The 22,669-nt window shown below is 38.7% G+C and overlaps 2 protein-coding genes across 7 annotated transcripts in view; both read right to left on the bottom strand.

Annotated features, from left to right (window-relative positions):
* PHKA2 (phosphorylase kinase regulatory subunit alpha 2) overlaps positions 1-1,592 on the bottom strand; it is a 60,365-nt gene extending 58,773 nt beyond the window's left edge. For all 6 annotated transcript variants that reach the window (XR_009743373.1, XR_009743374.1, XR_009743372.1 and 3 more), the window contains exon 1: positions 1,453-1,592. Coding sequence is in view for 2 of the 6 variants with exons in the window: in XM_061453199.1 (XP_061309183.1) it covers positions 1,453-1,530 (78 nt within the window). In the remaining 4 variants the exon portion in view is untranslated. The remainder of the gene's footprint in view (positions 1-1,452) is intronic.
* A 4,102-nt stretch (positions 1,593-5,694) lies between these two features.
* The window catches only part of ADGRG2 (adhesion G protein-coupled receptor G2), a 50,351-nt gene continuing 33,376 nt past the window's right edge, over positions 5,695-22,669 (bottom strand). Inside the window, exons 14-27 of the mRNA XM_061453212.1 lie at positions 21,581-22,317; positions 20,576-20,774; positions 20,077-20,233; positions 17,859-18,008; positions 17,511-17,633; positions 16,415-16,460; positions 15,804-15,907; positions 15,096-15,220; positions 14,023-14,291; positions 13,149-13,248; positions 12,571-12,845; positions 10,509-10,610; positions 9,643-9,795; positions 5,695-6,052 (exon numbers count right to left, since the gene is read on the bottom strand). Coding sequence (XP_061309196.1) covers positions 5,868-6,052; positions 9,643-9,795; positions 10,509-10,610; positions 12,571-12,845; positions 13,149-13,248; positions 14,023-14,291; positions 15,096-15,220; positions 15,804-15,907; positions 16,415-16,460; positions 17,511-17,633; positions 17,859-18,008; positions 20,077-20,233; positions 20,576-20,774; positions 21,581-22,317 — 2,725 coding nt within the window. The 3' untranslated portion in view covers positions 5,695-5,867. The remainder of the gene's footprint in view (positions 6,053-9,642; positions 9,796-10,508; positions 10,611-12,570; positions 12,846-13,148; positions 13,249-14,022; positions 14,292-15,095; positions 15,221-15,803; positions 15,908-16,414; positions 16,461-17,510; positions 17,634-17,858; positions 18,009-20,076; positions 20,234-20,575; positions 20,775-21,580; positions 22,318-22,669) is intronic.

The raw sequence follows: 22,669 nt of genomic DNA on the forward strand, positions 1-22,669 counted from the left end.
CAGCTTTCATGGGCCATGTTTGATCTCTGGATCTCAGAGGCTCCATCTCTCCTGTAATGGAAGCTGTTATTAGCATCCTCACCCTATAAATATGGAAACCAAGACAGACACTGGAAGCCAAAGTGACTTGTCTAAGGTCATCTTGCTGAAGCACAGCTCAAAGCATCTCCTGCACCCCAGCACAGCAAGAGAGCAAAATTATCTTCTCATACCACTTATGCCATATTCTTGCATTTGTTTCTAAAGAGCTTGTAACAATTAGTTCACAAACATTAATCCACAGGTGTCTGGACCCCGTGCCCACAACAACAGTCAGTCTTACTGACCTAAGTGGATTTAGGTCCTAACCTCTTCTTTTACTGCTCTCCAGTTTCTTGTAACTCTCAGCAAGTATATTTGGGAACTGACTTATGCAAAAAACCCTGCTGCTCTCCTCTTTATGTACTGGACTGTTTTAACTGAAGCATGGCACTGCAGAGCACACTGTGAGAAACATAATCATAGAACACTGGGTTGGAAGGGAACCTCAAGGATCATCTGGATGACAAGCATGACCATGTCCAGCACCCTGTCCAGGGGAATCTTTAAAGTCCTCAGAACCTGCCTGGGTGAAGTGAGGACAAGCAGAGAGCACTAGGCCAGGTAGGATGGGGCTTTGAGCAACCTGGTCTAGTGGAAGATGTCTCTGCCCATGGCAGTGGGGTTGGAACTAGGTGATATTTAAGGTTTCTTCCAACCCAAACCATTCTATGGCTCTGTGTGTGCTGACCAAAAGCCAGAACAGGCAATAGGTTTTCCCTCACCAGCCCTGACACCATTTTGTTATTTGGCTGCTCACATACGCAGGCAGCCCTACTCCACGACCCAGAGCCCGAGCAGTGAGACACCATGAGAAGTAACCCCAGGCACACCAGTGCTGCAGAGGCTGCCCCTGCAGCAGGTCAGGATGGGAATCTCTTGGACGTGCACTGCTGCACACATACTGCACAAAGCACTGCGAGTCCAGCTCTGTCCTGGATTCACCCCGAGCTGACGCTGACAGACACATTTCAAAGGCCTTGCTTGGAAACCGTACGTTACTGGGACTTAGGAGTGCTATGGGTATGTGTGTGTATATATATATATACGTACCACTACAACGGGTGGGTGTGTATCATATGACCACGAACACATTCTATACACAATATTATCGTTTGCAAGCTCAGACTTGGTGCGTTTCTTACCCATCTGCCAATGTGCACTTACATGAGCGGCTGGCGAGCACCACAAGGACCTGCACCGCCTCAGCTTTCCCGGCTCTCTCCCTCAGCCGGGAACGGAGGCCGTGCGCGAGGGGGGGGCAAGAGATTCTTTTCCCCCGGCCCCGTCTTGGCCCTTTTGTGACCAGGCTGCGTCCCCCATCAGCCCCCCAACCCCGGCCCGGCGTCCCGCAGCGGCGGCAGCCGCCCTCACCTGGTGGCAGAGGATGGTTCGCTGGACCAGACGGGCGTAGCCGTCCAGGCGCACCCCCGAGTTGCTGCGGCTCCTCATCGCACCGCGGCCGCCCCGCTACCGCCTCAGCCGGCCCAGTTGCCAGGCCCTTTGCCAGGCCCTTTGCCAGGCCCCCGTAGCGATCGACCCGGCAGTTCCCGGAGATGGCGGCAGCTGCCTCCTGCCTCCTCCCTCCCGGCCAGCCGGCCTGCCCCGGCGGGTGGTGCGCCAGCCCGCCTTCCCTCCGGCGAGGAGGGGCGGAACGGGGCGGGGCGGAAAGGAGCGGGGAGTCCGGCCTCTTCCCCCCGTTCCTCCATCCCTGTCTACGGCGTGGTGGGGTGGAAGGCAAAGCGAGCCTGCGGAGCCCTAAAGAGCAAGGGTGCTTATGGTGCTGGGCGGGATGCACGAAATCACAATTTCAGCCTGTGGGAAGAAGAAGGCTTTCCCTGCGGTGTTCCCAGCTGCTGCTCTGGGGGGCGGCAGGAGGAGGTGAGCGTGAGGGACGGCCGGCAGCCGGGACACCGGGAATGTCTGCGTCCAGGGGAGCAGCCAGGGGCAAAGGCAAGGCCGTGCAGCCTGAGCTGTGGCGCGGCAAGTGATGAAAGCCAGGATAAATGATCCAAACCAAGGGCGATTTTATAGATCCTCTTCATTGGTGGGACTGTAGTGGTAGGACAAGGGGTAATGGGTTAAAACTTAAACAGAAGAAATTCAGGTTAGATACAAGGAAGAAGTTCTTTACTGTGAGGGTGGTGAGGCGCTGATACAGGTTGCCCAGAGAAGTGGTAAATGCGCCATCTGTGGTAGTGTTCAAGGCCAGGTTGAACAGGGTCTTGAGTGACATGGTCTAGGGTGAGGAGTCCCTGCCCCATGGCAGGGGGGTGGAACTACATGTCCTTTCCAACCCAAACCATTCCATGATTCTATGATAATGGTGCAAAAAGCCAGAACATTCATAAGGTTTAAAAGATTGTCATTGTTTATTTGTTTTGTTGTTGGTGGTTTTTTTTTGTTTTTTTTTTAATGATTGGTTGTTTTTTTTAGCATTAAAAGTACCTTTACCAGGTATCTTCACACCCTAGCCTTGGCTTTCCAACTCAATGAAGAAAAAGATGTAGAGATTTCTGATGGAAATGGACCCACTGTTCCCATGATGCACACTAAGGGCATTAGACAGTGGGTGCTTTGGAATTTGCCATGGCATGTCTTGTGCTTCCACACTAGTTCCTGACTACAGGTAGGGTGGGAGCCAGCAGAAAGAAGGGCACTCAGGCAAAGGACACCAAGCCTTAGAAATGTGACAAAGACTTTAAAACAAACAAACCAACCCAAACCTACATGTGTTAGAGTTCCGAAATCTTCAGTGATTTTCCTCTGTGCTCCCCATCACAGAGCAATGGGAAGCGTGGATGGGTGCTGAAGCACAAAAAAGATGTTGCAGAGTAGCTGGAGGTGTGAGGTGTGGGATTCACTCGAACTTCATAAAGGATTTTTTTTTCTGTTGCCTTTTTTGCTTTCCTCATGTGCAATTGCAGCATTAACAGAGTTAGTTTTGCAGTTCTTTTTCGCTGTGCTGACTTCATTGACTGTATAACCGGCAGCATGGTTGACAAAACAATTTTCAAAGGAGGCCTGTTCCTTAAGGGGTGGCTGTCAGACACTATTCTGATAAGCACCCCACAGTGGGAAGGGGACAGGGCACTACTTAGGGGCTCCTAACTCCATCAGCCCAAGCCCTGAAGCTGCAGCTCAGGGGAGGCTGCACAGTCCCACAACATGGATCTGTTCCCTCTCCCCTAAGCTGTGCATGGGCTCCCTGCTCAGGGCAACTGTTTTTTTAGAGAAAGAATTGCACATGCATAGGGAACATGTTTGCTGAGCAGGGTGGTGCCAGCTGTACACAGAGTGTTTCAACAGAAAATGAATGACCCCCTGGTGCTCTGGGAAGGGGTTGCGGCTTTCACAGAGTGCAGGACTGCCATGGCTCAACTGCTAGCAGTGCACAAGACATCAAGGACCAAAAGGATACTGACACCCAGTGTGCAAAATCATTCTCAGTTGGTTTAATGATGAGAATCATTTACTAAGATAAAATAATATGCTGCTGTGGGTGCAAAATTTTTCTACACTATGTGTGTGCATTTAAGTGGCAAAGTCAGAAAAGACACACCCCCCTCCAGAAATATATGAAATAAAATCATTAAAAGAATCATAACATATGTTAGTGTGCAAAAAATAGAAAAAGAGGAGGATTCCAAGCAGGTCAGTGGCAGTGGAATATGTGTTTTTCATAAGGAATTTAATTACTCAAGCCCAACTCCACTTTGGAGGACCTTCAGCAGACTTGAGGGCAAGCACTGTCAGCGTTTTCTCTGCTTAAAACCAGATCTGCTAGAACCACGAAAGGGAAAATATGTGGAAGACAATAAATCTAAGGGCTAGTCACCATCCTCTACAAGAGGTTACATACTGCAGCTCATGTCATCTGCAGAACTGGAACATGGCCCACTGTAACGACACATTTATCTAGAAGACAAAGTTTATGTATTTTATGTGTTGTACTTGCTGTAAATGTATTAACTTTTTTTTTTTTTACAGTTGAAAATATAAATACAAGAACATTAAATAAATTTACAAGAAACAGTGCAAAGGCAATTAGCCAAATAGTCAAAGCATTCACAGAAATGCATTCCAGCTACTAGCATGCCAGGACAGTCTTTTATTAACATGCAGTTAAAACCTTGTGGGTAAACACAACAAATACTTAAAATTCTCACTTTAAAAGTCTATTCAGAGTAGTCCTAGACACAGGAGACCAAAAGAACCTGTGCATTGCATACAGACCCACAAGAGGGCTTGAGTACTGAAGAGATTCAATTGCTGAGCTACAACCAAGCCCTAGGTAGGAGGCATCTATCTGATGCTTTTTGTGGGTAAGAGAACTTCCAGGGCTCCCTACCGAGTCTTCTGGGAAAACAAAGCCCTTTCTCGCCTCCACTGTGCATCTGCCTCAAAAAATCTCCTTTACAGGGTCTGGTACTCTGCAGTGTTGCCCCAGTTTGTTCTAGCTGTTGCTCCAGGAGCAGCTAACCTTTGCCCAAGAATACAAGTGTCCACAGCTGCGCACCTGCGTGAGAATGAAGAGGTACAACTACGGCTCAGGCTAATTTTTGTTCAGGAAGAGTCTTCACAATGTTGTATGGGGCTTTCAGCTGTTGTGCATGAAGAGCCAAAATCCAGCTTTTTCAGACAACTAATCACAAAAGGGAACCAGCCAAGGGCCATAGTACAAGCAGAAATACTCACTAGCATAGCTCAAGAGCTGCCCCTTTAAAAACAGCCACACAATGGAACAAACAATTTCATGGCTACTAAATATAGCAGCTAGCATTTACCCTCTGTGTATTTTTTTCTTCTAAAAAAAACCACTTCTCTACTTTATCATTGCAAATGAGAAATGGCAGCGAGTTTAATCTCTGGAACCACACTTAAGGTAGAATACTGACCCTGCTGAAAACAACACTAAAGTTCCCATTGACTTACTCAAGCCACTAACATAACTGAATTGTACTTAATAACCTACTGTTTATCACTCCCTCATTCATGGCACTTGGATGATATCCAGTTTCTGTCCCTCTGTGGTGTACTGAGAGGTTGCTAAAGGTTCAAGACCAATACAGTTTGTATTTACAGTTCTGTATCTAGTAAATATATTTAAACCACTGTAAGTGATTTCATTTCCTAAAGAAATCAACTTCTGTCTCATTCTATGTTAATAATCTCAATTAAAGAAGAATTCAAACTTACAATAAAAGTTAAAACAAAATACCAATTATTTTTCTATACAGAGGAATATTTAAATTTATATTACAAGAAATAAATATAAAAGTAACACTAAGATGCTTAGTTTGGTTTTTTTCTGTTTATGTACATCACTACAGAGTTTGCTTCTACAACGTACAAAAAGTTGAAGGTTGTATGGCTAACATTTTTAGAGCTAACATCATTTCTACAGACAAGCTGTAACTTCCTACATTTCTATAATTCTACTATGCATTATATCAGATAAATTTAGTTGTAATAAAAAAGTCTAATCAAAACTTTCTTTTAAATGTAAAAAAAGACGTCAAAATAAACCTCTAATGAAGAATCATAATGGAAATGTGCCAGCTGTAATTTGACATCCACAGTAACTTGTCAAAATAGTAGCTTCCTTTTTTCTTCTTCTTTTTTTTTTTTTTTTAAATAATTGTCCTTGTCAATTCAATGCATGGCTGCCTTGAAGTTCCAGTACCATACGTTAAATAAAATCAGTTCTTGGTCTGCTCACATTATGTAAAACCGTTAAAGTAAATCTCTACTTCACACTGTAAACCAATATGCTGTTTAAAAGGAAATCACATTTTCTCGATAAAAGTTAGGCTTCCCCTCTTTGAAGTCCTTCTGAGCGAGATGTGGCTTTTCTGGCTGCCTGTATCATCCTTTTCTTGCAGTACAAGTTGTTTGCCTGAAAAGTCATGAAGACACAAATCACCATTCTGTACACTGAAAGAAACACCATTCTTCTCACTGGCAAGATGGCCTGTTGAAACAGAAAAAAAGTGCATCCCATCAGAAAGGTTCAGTCTCAAGTCTCCCACACTTTTTCAGTAACTGAAGGGAGTTCAGGCACTCTCATTTTATCCCTGCAACAATTTCAAAATGTGTATTTTTCTGTACATAATCTGCATATATTTCTTTTTGTGTGTAGAAGCCAGTGAGATTTGAGAGATGTTAATATATTTATGTACAACGGGATTCTGTATGCTCCAACCCTGGCAGTGTTCAAGGCCAGGTTGGATGAGGCCTTGGGTGATATGATTTAGCGTAAGGTGTCTCTACCCATGGCAGGGGGGTTGGAACTAGATGATCTTAAGGTCCTTTCCAACCCTAACGATTCTATGATTCTATGATTTGAAGCAGCAAAGATCACCGTTCTCAGAATGCAGACTTTGACTTGGAATAAACATCAGTAGATAAGGTGCAAAATAGTTCTCATTCTAGTTTTGCTTTAACAAGCTAAGTTTAAAAGGTTTCTCAGGTTTGCCATGCATCTGAAACAAGCAAGTGTTGGAGAATACAAATACTGTTTTAAAAACTTGGAAAGACACTCAACTTGCAGGTTTTATTTCTAGAGGACCATCAGAATATGGCCTTGTCAAATCATGGGTCTAAGCCATATATAGACTGAGAATCTTACACATTTAGGTGAATCTACAATGAACACATATAATACCACTGGTGACTGAAGCCTATTAATGAAATGCTCCACAAATGCTCAGTTCACTAGATAGCAGTATTTCTTTTGGGAGGGGATAATTTTGTTAACCACTGAGAAATGAGTTCACAAACGCAGATGAAGAGCTGTCACTTTATCATTTATACCAGAAACAGAATTAAAAAAGTAAAACATTCAAGTTTGCTACTTGTATTAATATTCTCAACACTTAATATACAAATGTCAGAATGATTCAGTAGATTTCAATAAATCTACTGAAAAGACACAACAGTGAAGGTAGAAAAGGCTTGTGGTTTATGGTTTTAGGAGGAGGAAACACATTGGTGATAAACCTCTAGGCAGTGAAAGATGACTCTCTCAGAACTCCTGGATTCAGTCCCATCAAAATGCCTCAAATATCCTGAAGCAGAATTCTGCTTTGGCTGTGTCCTGCCCTTTCACTCTCTCACTATCTCAAGCTTCTGAACCCTTTCAGAAATGGCAGGCCACTGGATGCTCTTCAACTATGTCTTGTTGGGGTCACCAGAGGGAGAAGTATATGGTAACATTCCTCCCCTGCACTTAATTCCTCCTGCAGAAAGGATTCTCTGTTTGAGTGGCTAGACTGGACAGTTCTTCTCTATTCTGCTTGGGCCAGGGCCCCCAAGCATGCAGGTTTGTATTGGTCTACCCAAATGCTTCCTCTAGAAACTAATCCTTCATTTTAGGCAGACTGCATACTTTCCAGAAGTTATCCTACTGATTTAAGCATATCAGCTCTAGGTTTCATCAAAGTCTCATTGTAAAACTTTTCTTTGTAATGAGAGATGGTATTTTTTAAGTGAGATGTGAATGTGTATTTTTAGCTGATAAAGTTTACTACCAGTTTGAAAATGTAATGCATATAACAAACATCTCAGGATGGGAGTTTAAGGGAGTGGGTTTGTAGTGATGGTTGGCAAACAAAGATTACAAATTCCATGACAAACTACTGAGCTTCCACTGGACCCACTAAACAGACACAGTGGCCCAACGGATTATGTGAAACCTCTTAAATAAAAAGTCTAATATTAGTTATTAATTAAAAGGCCACGTAGGCAAAAATGTAAATAGGGCAAGATGAAAAGAAGAGCTTTGTTAGACAACTCAGATCAGATAAAGACTGAAATGACAGAAAAACCCCGTATTTGCCAACACCGTTAATTGTGTCACTGTTAATACATAGTTGTTTAACTCCCTGCCTGGCCACAACTGTTTTATAAGGAAGGTTAAAAATAGCTGTCAGGGCAAAACTGTAGAAGAAAATAAGGCTATTCTGCAAACAAATTCAGGAAAGTGATTTCTGTTCCACAGTGAGGAAATAGCAGGTTCAGCCATGTGATACCTAATGGCATCTCCAAATGCCATTTCCTGAAGTGTTGCGGTTTCTTTATGCAGCTAGTACATCCAAATGGACAGTAACCTATTAAGGGGGCAACACATATGAACTCTATCGCTTTTACTCTGTACATCTGAGAGATTATCTGCTAAGATTATCCCATTTGTTATCTGCTGACTTATGACAACATGCGTGAGGAAATGAGGACAACACAACCCCTGTGAGCATCTTCTACAACTTCATACTAAACAACCTAGCTGACAGCATGACTTCTTAGGTTCGACTCTTGATCAGGTGGAAAAAATACCCTATGCACACGGAAGTAATGACCTGTAAATTTTGCTCATATCTAGTTTTCTCAATAGACAAATAAACTACACCAATTTGCACGTGAAATTGATTGGAATGCTGCATGCACCTGTATTTCAACTTCTCAGGAACAGAGCAGACAGTAACAGTTCAGAGAACAGTACTGTGCTAGAATAGGAAGAAGCAAGGATTGAGAAAAAAACCTCGTTACTGTGCCTAGCTGGGGGGCAACTGTTATTGATTTTACAGGCTGGGAAATGGCATGGCAATGCCAGACTGACTGCACTAGGTATGAGCTCCCCATCCAAGTCACCTTGACCTTTCAGTGCCAGAAAACCTACTATATTGAGCTGTTTGCTTTCCACTGCTTCGGCAGAGTTCCTTTGTGATATGCATTTATATTTCACATTTTCCAAGGTTTTCAGGAAAAATGCAAGCAACTTTTCTAAAACAGTAAGCATCCCAGTATTTTAGGAAGGCTTTCGGCACAGCCTCTGGTACTTTAAAAGTAGTAATGCCTCAACTTTTAGTACAAGATACTAGATTGAGAATTTGACTTCTGAAGAATTTTTTCCTACGACAAAGATATATTTGTTAGCCAAACACATCCATAAAAAACCCACAGGGGGAGTAAAGAGCTACAGAGAAAATCAGCTTCAGTATTTACAGGCAACAATGAAGTAGGCCTCTCAGGAGTGCTCTCTTCACTGAGATGATTTTATAAGTTACAGTCTTCATTTTCTTTTATTTCTCTTGTAAGTAGCTCCCATGTGAGCAATCCATTCATGTTCTTCCTCATATTATCTCCTACATGATTTTTTTCATACTTTTCAAGTCTATATTATTATCCTATATATTTCTTTCTTGTTCAGGCAATGTTTGTTTTAATGAGGCTTAAAATATGCACTGTTCTAAAACATATTTTATTGTCACATATTCAGGTCAAGCTTTAACAGCAGCTTCTGGTAAGTAATTTCTCTAATAATTAACTTTACCTACTATTTGATACATAAATCAAGAGTTCCCACTGAGTAGGAGAAATGGATATTTAAAAACTTTGTTTATAGTTCCCTAAAACAGATGTGTAGTATTATTTGTGGAGACACCCTGAAATATTCTGACCCTCTACTTTTGAATAATATTTTGTCAGCACTTCACATCAGAATGAAAGAGCTTAAAACTTCTGTTTTAAGCCAAGTAAAAAACATGCTATTTGCATTATACATACCATTTCCATTTGCATGCACTGCATAATCATTATTCATTAGGAGCGTTGTAGAGTTAGTGGAGTTGCTGTTTGACTGTAAGGAATTGGAAGAACTGGATACTCCTTGATTTACAGTCTGCTTCTTTAAACCATTAGTAGCAGTTCTACTCCAGTCTACAATAGATACATGTTACAGAAAATAGCACAACTCATACAAGCAACATATAAAAAGATAGTTAATAATGTAACTGAATTAAAATAAAAATAAGGCTTTTCCCACTCTCCTCACAGTATTCTAGACAGAATAATATTGTAAGAATTTTATGATTCTTGATGTTTAGAATTATTTAAATCTAGTTCCCTTTTCTCTTGTCCCTTTTTTAATACAAGCAGCCAACTGTAACAGTTTTATGACTGCAGACCAGATCAGAAGAATAACTAAAGTACAGTTGTCCCTCTAAGTTAAAGTGTGTAAAACATATACAGCTTTATGGAGAAGTCAACTAATGATTAACAAAATAGCATAAAATCATTTACAGTTTTTTTGGTTTAAACTATGTGGAAGTCACTGGTAGAACTACAGTTGATTCAGAAGCTGTAACAAATTTCATGGGTTCTAATTGATCAAGTCTTCTGCAAAGCCATGCCTTTATAGTACAGAGGAAGAGATCAGCTCCAGTTAACAGGTTAATGCAACAGCATGTAAGCATGTCAGAACTGCATCAGCCACCACTTTTAAAAAGAAGAATTTTGGAGCTTTAGTATACCTTGGATAATAAATTAGAAATGCAACTGCAGTAACATGATTCATTTTTTTCTTTAAGAAAAGTATTACAAGATACTAGGAACTTAACAGAGTGTAAGCATTCAGGAGTATTCATATTTACCAGAGTTTTCAGCCAGCCTGAATTTCCCACAACAGAGGTATCTTCTCCATTGTTTACGGACATTCTCCTTTGTTACACAATAGAAGATAAAAATGAAGAACCCTGCAAAACAATAACATTAGAGAATGTTGCAAAATTTACTTTTACTGCTTCTTAGTGAACAATGTTTTGGTTTTCTTTCACTGCTTTTAAATTTGTAATCAAAAGTAATGACACCTTTCTTTGCTGAGAAAGTTTACAGCTCTCTAAACTGAAGGGTACTTTTTCATTAACTAGATGAGAGGAATCATACACACAGATGTAGGAACAACAAATGTAACCAAATCCACAAAGTGCATAAAGTTTCCTTCTATCAAATAAGAAGGAAAAAATTCCGTGGATCCTGAAATTTACTTAACTGTTTTGGAAAAAAATTCTAAGCAATGTCAAGAAGAGGATATGATATGACACTGTCAGGCTATGCAGCTGTTAGCACATGGTGTGACACTGTCCCATTTTTTATGAGCAGTTAACCTGTTATCACCAAGTGTAGCAGAACCAGTAACTACAAAGAAAACAACTTGTATCTAAAATAATCAGTACACTCATTGCCAGAAATTCAAAGCCAAATATTTTCTAGAAGGGATGGGGCTCATCCCTATCTCTTGCCATCGCCACATTACAGACTCGTTGTCTGCTTCTCATTCACTTCTACCTGACACAAGGTGGGTCCTAACCTTCTCTGATAAAAAGTCCATTGTCATCTTTGCCCTGTAAGGAAAAGTGGCACTTGGTCTTTGCACAATTTTTCAGCTGCAGTGTGTCCCTGAGAACAGATGTGTTGAGTTTACAATTAATAGAAGATAACACGAAGAAAAGCTAAATGATCAGACTGCTGCTACAGACATGTATGTTATATTTACTGGCTTTTAAGGCCACTTAAGTGTGTAAAATCCTACTAGAAGAGATTATTTATGTCATCCTTTGCTTCAGTATCTTTCCCAACTTTGGCTTTTGGGATGAATTTTTGACTGTAACTAGGTGTTGCTCTATAAAGATGGTTCTACACCATTTTCAAATATAGTTTTGAAACACTGCCATTAGCTCAGTTAAAGTCAATACAATTTATGTACCCTTATTACTTCTAATACAAAAATTTGCCCAGCACCTAACTTAAAACTGGGTAGAAGGGCAACTTAACTTCACACAGTGAATTACTCTGACCACATAGTATCTAGTCTTGTGTTAGTTCAACAAAATCCCATGAGAGACCTGGGAAGATGTGGGTTCAACCCCTCAAGTTACCAAAGAGGTACTCAAAAGATCAACATAGTAATAGGGGAGAGGTATATAAACTGAACTGCAATGTTCTTTGTTTTAGTCTCTCTGGGAAATCAGCCAGCCAGTCATCTAAAGTGCCATTTAAGCAGAAGTTTGAATCCAAACTTCAGCAGGGCAATTCAGGTATACTTTGATAACTGCAGGCACCTATGGTACCTTCTGTTTCTGTGAAAGCTTTTGCAGCCTTTGAAACTCTATGTCCAATATCATCCTGGCCTTTGCAAAGCTGCGTGCCTTCATATCTACTTCCTTTATGTTCTTATGTACTAAAGGCCATGCTTAACAGTTAGACCACTAACTTTAAGATGTTGAAGGGCTTGCCTGTCTCAGTGGTCCTTTGTTGAATGTTACACCTCAATCCTATGCCTTAGGGTAAGTGGAGAAATGATACAGTTTTCACTACATTAATTGCATTATTATGTGAACACTTACAGCAACTATTTGCAATTGATCTGTTGACCAGAGAAATACAGTAACTTCCACTGGATTCTGGTTTGCATACATTTTTTAAATTATAATATTTATAAATACATTATACCTATAAATAGTAGCTAGCTTTCCTGTACCTTTCTGAAACATAACTGTAATTTAAATTACAGTAAAGCAGTATCATCTCTAATTTAATTAACATGTTACAGCATGTATCAAAATTACTCTATTGCTAAATCAAGAAAATGCCACTTCCAAATGCTTTATTCATTACATTGTATGCAATGAGCTGTCACATGAAGGATAAACTTACCTTGCAAAGTGTTGAAAATGGTAAAGAGGTAAGTAAATACATCATTTACTGTGAAGAAGGCAAATCCCCAAGTAATTCCCAACAGGAATGTGAGGCCGGCAACACTCCTAAGGTCTTGAATACTGGTTTTTCTTTGAGCTCCAAGCTGTTTTTTCTTTTTGATACGACACAACTGGATCAGCACAACAATGAACATGCTGATATTGATCAGGAATATCACACAAAAGTATCCCACAGCAGTAATATAGAAGACAATTCTGTTTTTAATCCAACAGCTAGAACACAAGAACAGTCTGTCAATCATTATCAGATACCGAGATAGAGTAAAATGAACATGAGATAAAGGTGTAGTTTGTTGCAATGCGCACTATTATGCCTCTTTAGTAGAAAGTACTTTTTTGGCCAAAAGGTAAGAACTTTCATATAAGCCGTCATCACAAAACACATGATATACTGTAGAGCTATATAATTTCAAAATTCTCCCATTGTTTCCTTCCCTTCCCAATCCTTAAAGAAAAGCCATTTTGTAGGACATCTCTCCCACCCATCTCCCCCAAAAGCACCCCCCTTTAACTCACAATTCATCAGGTCTGTTTATTGAAACTTTTCCAGTGGTTATAAGTCCATAATTATCTGGTGACACTGCCAACACGATGGACACAACTACTGCTGGTAACCCTTAAAGATTATGAGATTATAAAAGTAAAAATCATGAGAAAAACAGTAGTATGAGCACATGAAATGATTCTATTTTTCTGTGAAATGTACAATTTGTTTCTGAAATTTGTCTGTTGAATTCTGTTGACTGCTAGCTGTCTAAAGCATCTAAAACCTGAACATGCAAACTGTTCAGGAGCATAACTTGCAAAGAAACAAGAGTTCTTCTCCACAGTTAGCTCCAAACCTTGCTGAATAAGGCAGCGAATACCATCACTCAATAAACTGATTTGATACCTGATTTTCTTTCTTACATCTGCTTTAATAAAACAGTTCTATTGATTTTAGTGCCTTCACTCATGTTTACTCAAGTGGCCAAAGAGGATAATCAGGTCTAGAATCTTTTTACCCAGTTAGATCTTCTCTGATGGCTTTTTGTTAGCAACAGTGCTATCCCAGAAATAGAATATATGTATACACTTATTATTTTCAAGACGCAACTGACGCCATCTGTTTGGTAAGTGGAAACAGAAGCACGCATGTTCAAAATTGGTTCTGTCGTACTTGCACAAGGAAAATTCATTATCAGTTTGCATCGCAGCAGCCTCAGTTCTGCAGTTAGGAAGGAGTTTCCTACCTCAGAAAGGTGGAATGTATAGGATCAGATTTACTGATAATAAATACCTGGTCACTGCAAGGTTGTAACACTGACTGACTACTTCATTTTCATTTCTAGCCTGTGTCACATTCACTGAAACACTTGCTAAGAGAAAAGGAAAAATAAAACCTACATACCCCAACCAACGACGCAAAATTTAAGAATGTATTTCCGCACGTAGGTATTAAAGACTTTCACCAGGGCCAGATACATGTGGAAAGCTTCTAAGCCCATCCAGGTGAAGGAAACCAAGAGGAAATAGTGAAGAAATACTGCAACTGCAATGCACAGGCCTCGTGTATCATACAGTGCAATCCATGAGTCAAGGAGGAAAACTAAGTTGAGTAGAAGTAATGCAGCACAGAGCTGAATAAGGATTTTGGAGGGGTAGTCTCTCCGGATTTTCCTAAAAAAGGCAAATTAGTGAGATTATATCAATTGTCCATGGATTTCTGGCTTACTTCCTCTCTTGTAGTCCTTAGTGCACAAATACCAAGGAAAAAAATACATATTTTCATTCATATATAATGCTTCATATATGAATAAAGTTTGTTATAATAAGGCTACGTAAATACAGCTATTAACCTGAATTCTTGGAGTTTAGTACCATGTTGGTTTTTTTTGTTTTACACTGTATATTGGACTTCTTGTTACAGTTCTTCCAAAAACGAAAATGTGATTATTCTTTATTGCTGAACTGGATTAGGCTTTTGACTGGGCTTCTAAAGCCTTGACATAGACAAGCAAGTCCTTGATGAGAGGATAATGAGAGACTAAACATGTGCTGAGTAACTTTGAGGACAGTTTCTGAAACATAGGATGGAGGATTCAATAGTTAAGGCTCAAATGTAAGAGAAAAGTTTTAAAAACAACAAAGAATACAAATGTATTTAAAAATTCTATCACCCTGCTCTGTTCTATACATGTTCTGTTTTGAACACATTCCTTCACCCTTCTATTATGATAATCCATTACAAAGTATTTAAGAGTGCTGCTTCTTCACTTCTGGCTGTATAAAGCCTCACGATTAATTAACTTGTGCACAACATTAACATTCCTGAAGACTGAATCAACACCTTCCTGGTAAACTGGACAAATCTGTGTATTATTAGCTGAGATAGAATCCATATTATTGGAAAGGACTTTGGAGTGAAGACTACAAGCAATCATAATTGAAGAATAATGGGAGCTCAGTTGAACAGGTACTTACTCAAAGGCTATGTAGGTCACAAGAGTAATAGAAAGAAAAATTGCAGAGAGGCCACAGCCTATGTAGGATATAAAAGTCAGTACCAATTCTTGTGTGGGATTCAAAGGAGTATTTCCATACAAGTTCTAAAATGGAAACAGAAGTCAATTTCAGATAAAATGTTTATTAAATGGAAAAAGATCAAAAAAAAAACCAACAAAATACACCTTTTCCTCTGCTGTTAAATACCAAAGGAAACAGTTCTTTCCATCATGAATCATTCTTAAAACCCAGAAAAACCAATCTAGTCCTGCAAGGAGTGGGGAGTTGGACTCAATAATCCTTATGGGTCCCTTACAACTGGAAAATATTGTATGATTTTAATTGTGAAATCCCATTTGATTAAAAACCTGTTTTAAATTTGATTTATCCTAATTTTCTATTTCCTACAGTATAAACAATTGCCTAAGTGTAAAAGCTGCAGTTTAATAAGCACTTAAGGAATTTTTTACTACAGCGGAACTCATGGGCCACCATTCAACAGGCAGCTTAAGCATGTGACTAAATGAATGGCCATATGTACTAACACTGAAGTAAATAAATCTGAGTAGTATTTCATAGGTGGTATGTGCTTACTGAAAACTCATTTGCTTAACACATGCTTAAGTATGTTCTCGGATTAGGGTAATTTTTAAAATAATTTATTAAAATAATTTTAAAAATAATTACCATCAAAACTGCAAAGCTTGTGAGGTGGTTGCACGAACAGACTGTTTCATTTACTCTACTTTCTTTAACTATGCAACCTTCATATGACCAGCCTCCATGTCCACCTGTGAAAGAAAACAGCTTTGTCATTCATAAAAACTTCTACTTATATTAACATGAGTGACATGCTGAGAAAGTTGGGGCTGTTCAGCCTGGAGAACAGAAGGCTGCATGGAGACCTCATAGCAGCCTTCCAGTATCTGAAGGGGGCCTATAAGGATGCTGGGGAGGGACTCTTCATTACGGATTGTAGTGATAGGACAAGGGGTAACGAGTCCAAACTTGAACATGGGAAGTTTAGATTGGATATAAGGAAGAAGTCCTTTACTGTGAAGCTGGTGAGGCACTGGAATGGGTTGCCCAAGGAAGTTGTGAATGACCCATCCCTGGCTGTGTTCAAGGCCAGGTTGGAGAGAGCCTTGGGCGACATGGTTTAGTGTGAGATGTCCCTGCCCATGGCAGGGGGGTTGGAACTTGATGATGACCTTAAAGTCCTTTCCAACCCTAACTATTCTATGATTCTACAACATAGCTAAACCGGCATGATATCTTAGGTTATATGAGGTACTTACCATTTTTATTAAAGTCCCAAAAAACACATCTAACTGTTGAATTATCCTGTTCAGGAGGTAAAAAAAAAAAAAATAAAAAATGAAAAAGAAAATTTTACTAAACTATGAGTTTAGGATCAAGTAAATTATTAATTATCTACAAAACGCAGGCAAGAATAAATACAGTATACAGCACAAAGAATGGATTAATATTGCAATATGCTTGTGAAAATATGCTTGTCTGAAGTCAGCGTACAGGAGCTAGCACTCATGTTTATGCTAAGATTCTGTTCCTGGTAGAACATTATGAATGCATGCTCTTTCACTGCCTTCCCACACTATACAAATTCTTGGGATTTCTCATCCTTGGTGATTTTGAAAGTATGGAGAACATGACCACAAAGACAAGGAAAATCTTTTTCATTTGCAAACATTTGATCCCTTTATACTACCATGATGTTAAAGGTTTACAAGAGGATTTTCTCTACACACATGAAAATCCTAAAAATAGTAGCAGTAATGCACTATACTGCTATGAATACTAATACTTTTACAGTTATATCTCAAAATAGAATAATATATCAAGATAAGTAAAGACCACACTACATTTTAAGATATGGGATAGAAGATTTTAATCTTTGTTGCTTATTTAGGAAAGAGATGCTGTAGATGAGACCTAATACTTGCAGATGACACAATCCTGTGTTCTTTTTCAAGGAACAACATTCCCCCTCAGAAAAAATACTTGTGTTGCTGTCCGGCCGTGACGCACCTACAAATGTCATGATTGCAGCATCTGCATAGCAACACCCACTGTCAGGTTTTCATCTAGAAGGTTTTATTCTTTGAAGAGTACGATAGAAGAGCAAGTAGAAAAGATAAAAACATAAAAACTGAATGGATAAGTTACAGAGTGACATTATCTGAAACCACAGGGGAAAAAAAAATATATACCAGTGATAAATAAACAAAGATGAGTGATTTGGAAAGTGCAAATGGAGATGAAAAGCCCACACTAGTAAAGCAGAACGAACAGATCTGTATTCTTAATACAGTGTTTTGTCTACAACAATTCTATTGGAGGCAACAAAGTTGTATGTCAAAATGTAGATCATACCTGATTAGGTTTGATATTCTGTAATACGACAGTAATATTTGCCTTTAAGTTGCTAATTGTGAGGTTAGAAACACTCGATGATATAACACTGCTGATTAAAGACGCATTCTTCAAGGACAGATCCTGGAACAACAAAAAAGAATAAGATTTAAAAATCATAAATGAAACAGTACTACAGTATAGCACCTACAAGCTCAGGTATTATCCAGAGCAGGCACTGGAGAAAAACAATTACATTTTAAATCAGGAAGCTTGGTAATGTGCTTTGTGGTAATAAAGTTCATTTACATTTTATTTTCCTCTAGGCTTGAGTTTAAAACCCATATGAATAGAGGATCAAAAAGATACCTGGAACACAGTGGTCTTCTTAAAGAGGTTGAATATAATTCTAGAAGCCAAGTTCAACTCATCATGGGGTAAACTGGTCAGCAATGATGAAGGAAGTGTAATTGATCCGAGATTATTTACATCATTAATTGCATTACTGCCTAGAGAAATCTGAAAAATAAATGCAAGGATTATGCTTCATTTCCATCCCTAAATTAAAAATAAACTATGACTTACTTTCAGTTTAGAACTTTGAAATGCTTATCTCTTTTATCATTGTCAGGAACTCACTACTGCTGTCTCATTGCTCTCCTGCTGCCATGAATAAATAGCACCCGCAGGCTTGAAAAGGATGCAACTCATTTCAGGTCTGCCTACCACCGAAAATACTCTGGCTTTACTCCATTTTCTTACAGGAAGAGAACACACTGCTGTGATGGATAATATTGATTTGAAAAAGGTGAAGAGCAACAACCTAGGTAAGTCTCCTCTGTAAGGAGATTAATATTTAAGCCTGAAAGGCAAAGAATTTTATATATACCCCATATGAAGTATGTCAGAATTCAGAAAAACTTTAAATAGCTATTATTTGTCAATAGGTTTTAAAATATAGTAGGTTAAGCAGAATCTAAGAACATAAATCCTAACTTTATGATCATCTGGCAAAAATAACAAAAATTAACTGGATAATCTATAATTCGTGTATCTCAAGAGCTCACTGGCAGAATATTATCAGAAAAAAATCTGAACTTTCAACCAGTTTTCTGTGCTGTACTTACAGAACAGAGAGCTTTGTTTAGTACAAAGTCTCTAACATTTTCTTGTTGTACATTAGTCACTTTACATACAAATATCATCATTTCAGAGTTCCTGAGAGACGTGTAACATCAGCAAAACTGAAGAAGTAAGTTATCTGTGTATTCAAACAATGGCTGTAATAGAAATATCAGTGTGTGCTCCTCACAGTGCCTTAACAATGTGGTTTAACTCTTCTGTTCTTAATTATTCTGTTCTGTTCAATAAACATTTTTGAACATGCACCCCTTAAAAATTTTTTAGCCATGCACCCCAAAATGTATCTATCCATTTATAAGTTATATGCATACACTACTGTACTAATTATGCATATTATAAAACATACACAAAAATAGAAATTGAAAAAGGATGATATGAAGATTAAACATTCTTTTAAAATATATATTTTTTATTTATTAATCATGTAAAAAATATTTATATATTTTTGCACCCCAATATTTCTTGCACCCCAATGGACACAACCAGAGGTACTCACACCCCATTTTGGAGATCACTGGTTTAGAAAGCCACCAAAGAAATCCTGAATCAATTCCACAAAAGCATTCCTGTTGCTGTGATTTGAACTAAGTAATACTTGTTGGAAAGTCTCTGCATTTCATTGCCAGTGCCAGAAGTTTTCCAAAAAATCATTAGCAAATTATCTGGTTTTCAGTACTAGCACCTCCCAGTCACCTCAGATTCATGCAGCACATATTGCAAAGAATATATCAAAGAACTCAAATGTTATCATACCATTTTCAGTGTCACAGAACAGTTCCAGCGCTACTTATGGCTCATGCTACGTTAAGCTATTTCCTTCTCTTAAGGACAGGATGTGCCAAAATCTATTCAGAACTTTCCATCTTTCCTTGCTTAAGCCTCCAAGACTGGTATTGTCCAAATTATTATTTCCTCAAGCAGGAGGGAGATTTTGAGACAAAGTGGATCCAAACTTTCCAAGCACTTCTTGGCAAGACCAACTAGTCATGAGCGACAAAGGTACGAATGTCATTATGCGAGCAACGTAATAGTTCTTTCCTGGAACACTCTGCAATTAATCTCCTTCTAGCAGATGAAGCCATCTGGTAACACTCTGACAAATTTCAGCACTGTCAGGTGGGTGATGAAGTGACTCATGATTCAGGGTTTCTGAGGCAAAATTATTCTGCCAAGCACTCTGTCCATTCCAGTGTTCTGGCTGTACCTCTCTAACAGCTTATTAGTCAAATGCCGGTCTGTTACTTATTTACACAATTGAATATGAAAGGAAAACTATGGAGGGCTTCAAAACTGAAGTATTTTTTCCTCTGGAACTAACATGAATTAAAGATCCTGAAATTATGACGTAAATACAGAACAAACTCGCATTACATATAAATATAAAACCATAAATACTTTAAAATAAATGAGATTTTGTAACCATTTAAAATTATCAGTGTTTAACCTGGAGATCAGCTGAGTCCTGGACAGCAAAAGACATTTGGTTGGAGCGGATGCTGGTGGTTTTGACAACTGCTAGAGCCAAGGAAGGGGAGGCAAAATCAGCAGATGTTCCTGAGAAGTTCAGCTTTAAACCAATATAATCCACCAGTTTTATAATCCTGTTAAGAAAAGAAATAGTATCACCAAGTACATACGCCCAATATTTTCAGGCAAGATGTAGCTTTGGAGCAGCAATTGAAGCATAGTGTAAAATACAACTGACTCTGCTCACTTATATGGCATTAACACAAAAAATTATACTGTTTTCCATGATATTATATTAGATAATATTATGCTATAATCCTATTCTATTCTATCTGGTAACACTAGAATGGTGCTCCTTCCATTTTGAACAAGAAACATAGTTTTGCATTATGATTATTAAAAAATTAATATTGCTGACACCCATTTATCAACACAGTCAATACAACACACATTTATCTATTGCCACAATAACCTACCTGTTAGATATTCGGGGTGGTAATGGTTCAGAAGCAGTCAGGACTTTGCTAACCTCACTAACCATCCTTTCTACATCTTTTGGCTCTACTTTTCCATTTGCTAAATCACTTTCTATTTTGGACACAATTTGCTCAGCGGTGGTAATATTAATGGTGGTATATACAGAAGTTGTGTATGTGGTAGCCAACAGTGTCTTTCCTGTGACAGAAGAAAAGTTGTGCATTTATTTAAACATTATATTCAACAAATTAAGTCGTTTGAGAAGCAGAAAAAAATATGCAGTTCTCTTGACCAACAAATCTTATCACAGCTTGAAAGGTCTCTCAAGGTGTTATGTGAAACAGAACCCCCTTTTCTCACTATGAGCTACTTTGCAGATAGCAATACCTCAAATCTTATGAAAACATAAAGCAAGGTTTCAAATGGCCAGCATTAATTCAACTTTTTATTGATTACAAAGTTCATCACATCAAGCCATTAGTGATGTTAAATATTCTATTATTCTGGACTTTTAGCTACTGGATGCCTGAAAGTAAAATAAAAACAAGGCAAGATCAGCAATTTAAAAAGAAACTTGTAAAGATGTGTACAGTCTTCACAGGAAAATACATAGCCATTAAGAATATTCCTAATCAATAACACAATTTTAAGAATGATCCAACATTGATTTGTAATATTTTAAATACTAGCTTAGTAAAAAAATTATCTACCTGGCTCAGTGACTCAATATTTTCTACAAAAAGTACCTGTTGGGAACTTAGCACAGTACCTGTTTATCACAGTTACAAACCAATTTGTGGAGTGAGGTATCACTCATCATGGCCAAAGACTTCTGAATGTATTTTAAAATAAGTACAGACCTTACAAAAGTTGTCTCAGGTTTTTCACAGTAACTGGAAGGTCACAGATTGGGTATATAATCTTGTTTAATAAAATTTAAAAGCAAATTCGATATTTAACATTCAAATTAAATTAAAAAAAATCATTTTACTTGTCATATTTACCTGTGCTCCCTTTAGGCAGGCTGCCATGGCCATCAGCAGTAGAATGATGATGAGAAGCTGAGACAGCATGGTTGACAGGACTAACAGTAGGGGTCAAAGTTATTGTGAAAGGAGTAAGGGGAAGAATAGGTGCTTTAGTAATGTTTTTGTAACTAGGAATAGGTTGGGTTGAATCTGTAGCAGGAGGTTGAATTTTTGCAACAGATTTGGTGGTAGTCTCGACAGGGGAAACTGTTACTGAAGGTCTGGGGGGAAGCTCAGAAGAGGATACTGCAGAATGTTTAGTGAAACCTACAGAAGGAGAAACAAGTGTAATAGGCTTGCTAAGATACCCACCATCAGATTTAACTGAGAAAGCAGCATTAGTGACAGATTTTGCTGCAGGTGTGGAGATAGTGACAGATTTATTAGAAGCTATGGAAGTAAAAGTTTGCACAGTAGGCTGGGCAGGAGACTCAGAAAAAGAAAGTGTAGTAGTAACACTGGTGGAAGACACAGAAGTTTCAGTAGTGGATGTGGTAGAAGCTTCAGAGAGAGTATTTGTAGTGGGAGATGTGGAAAGAGTTCCAGAAGACATTTCTGTGAACGGTGGGATCAGTGGTCTAATTGTAGGGCTTTGTTTGGTGGAAAGCATAGTGGGGGAAGTAAGAGTACTGGATTTGGGGGAAGTCTTTTTAGGGAGAGAAGGGAAATGGGGGAAAGGAACCCATATAGAATGAGACGGCACTTTTATAGTACTGCAAAAAAAAAGAAAAAAAAAGAAGGCACAGAAATGCATGTTAAATTTAACACTGTTTATATTTTAAAGAAAATAAGTTATCATACAGACATATATATAGAAGATACAGACATAATAGCAATAATGCATATTTTAAAAGCAATTAGATTGGGTGTTTCATGATCTAGTAACAAATACGAATTCTGTGACGCTTTGAGAGTTCTTGCATTCTATTTTGATCTATTTGTTAACTAGCAAGCCCATAGATACTACTGCTGCCTTTGCTGCTTGTTCTGGAGGTGACCTGATGCTGAACACAAAAGCTATCTGCATCAAAAACAAACAAGCAAAAAACCAGAAGAGAAGGGAAA

Source organism: Pezoporus flaviventris, unplaced genomic scaffold, assembly GCF_033815535.1.
Source record: "Pezoporus flaviventris isolate CSIRO_AGI_PZ_B2104156 unplaced genomic scaffold, CSIRO_AGI_Pfla_v1 ptg000015l, whole genome shotgun sequence".
NCBI lineage: Eukaryota > Metazoa > Chordata > Aves > Psittaciformes > Psittacidae > Pezoporus > Pezoporus flaviventris.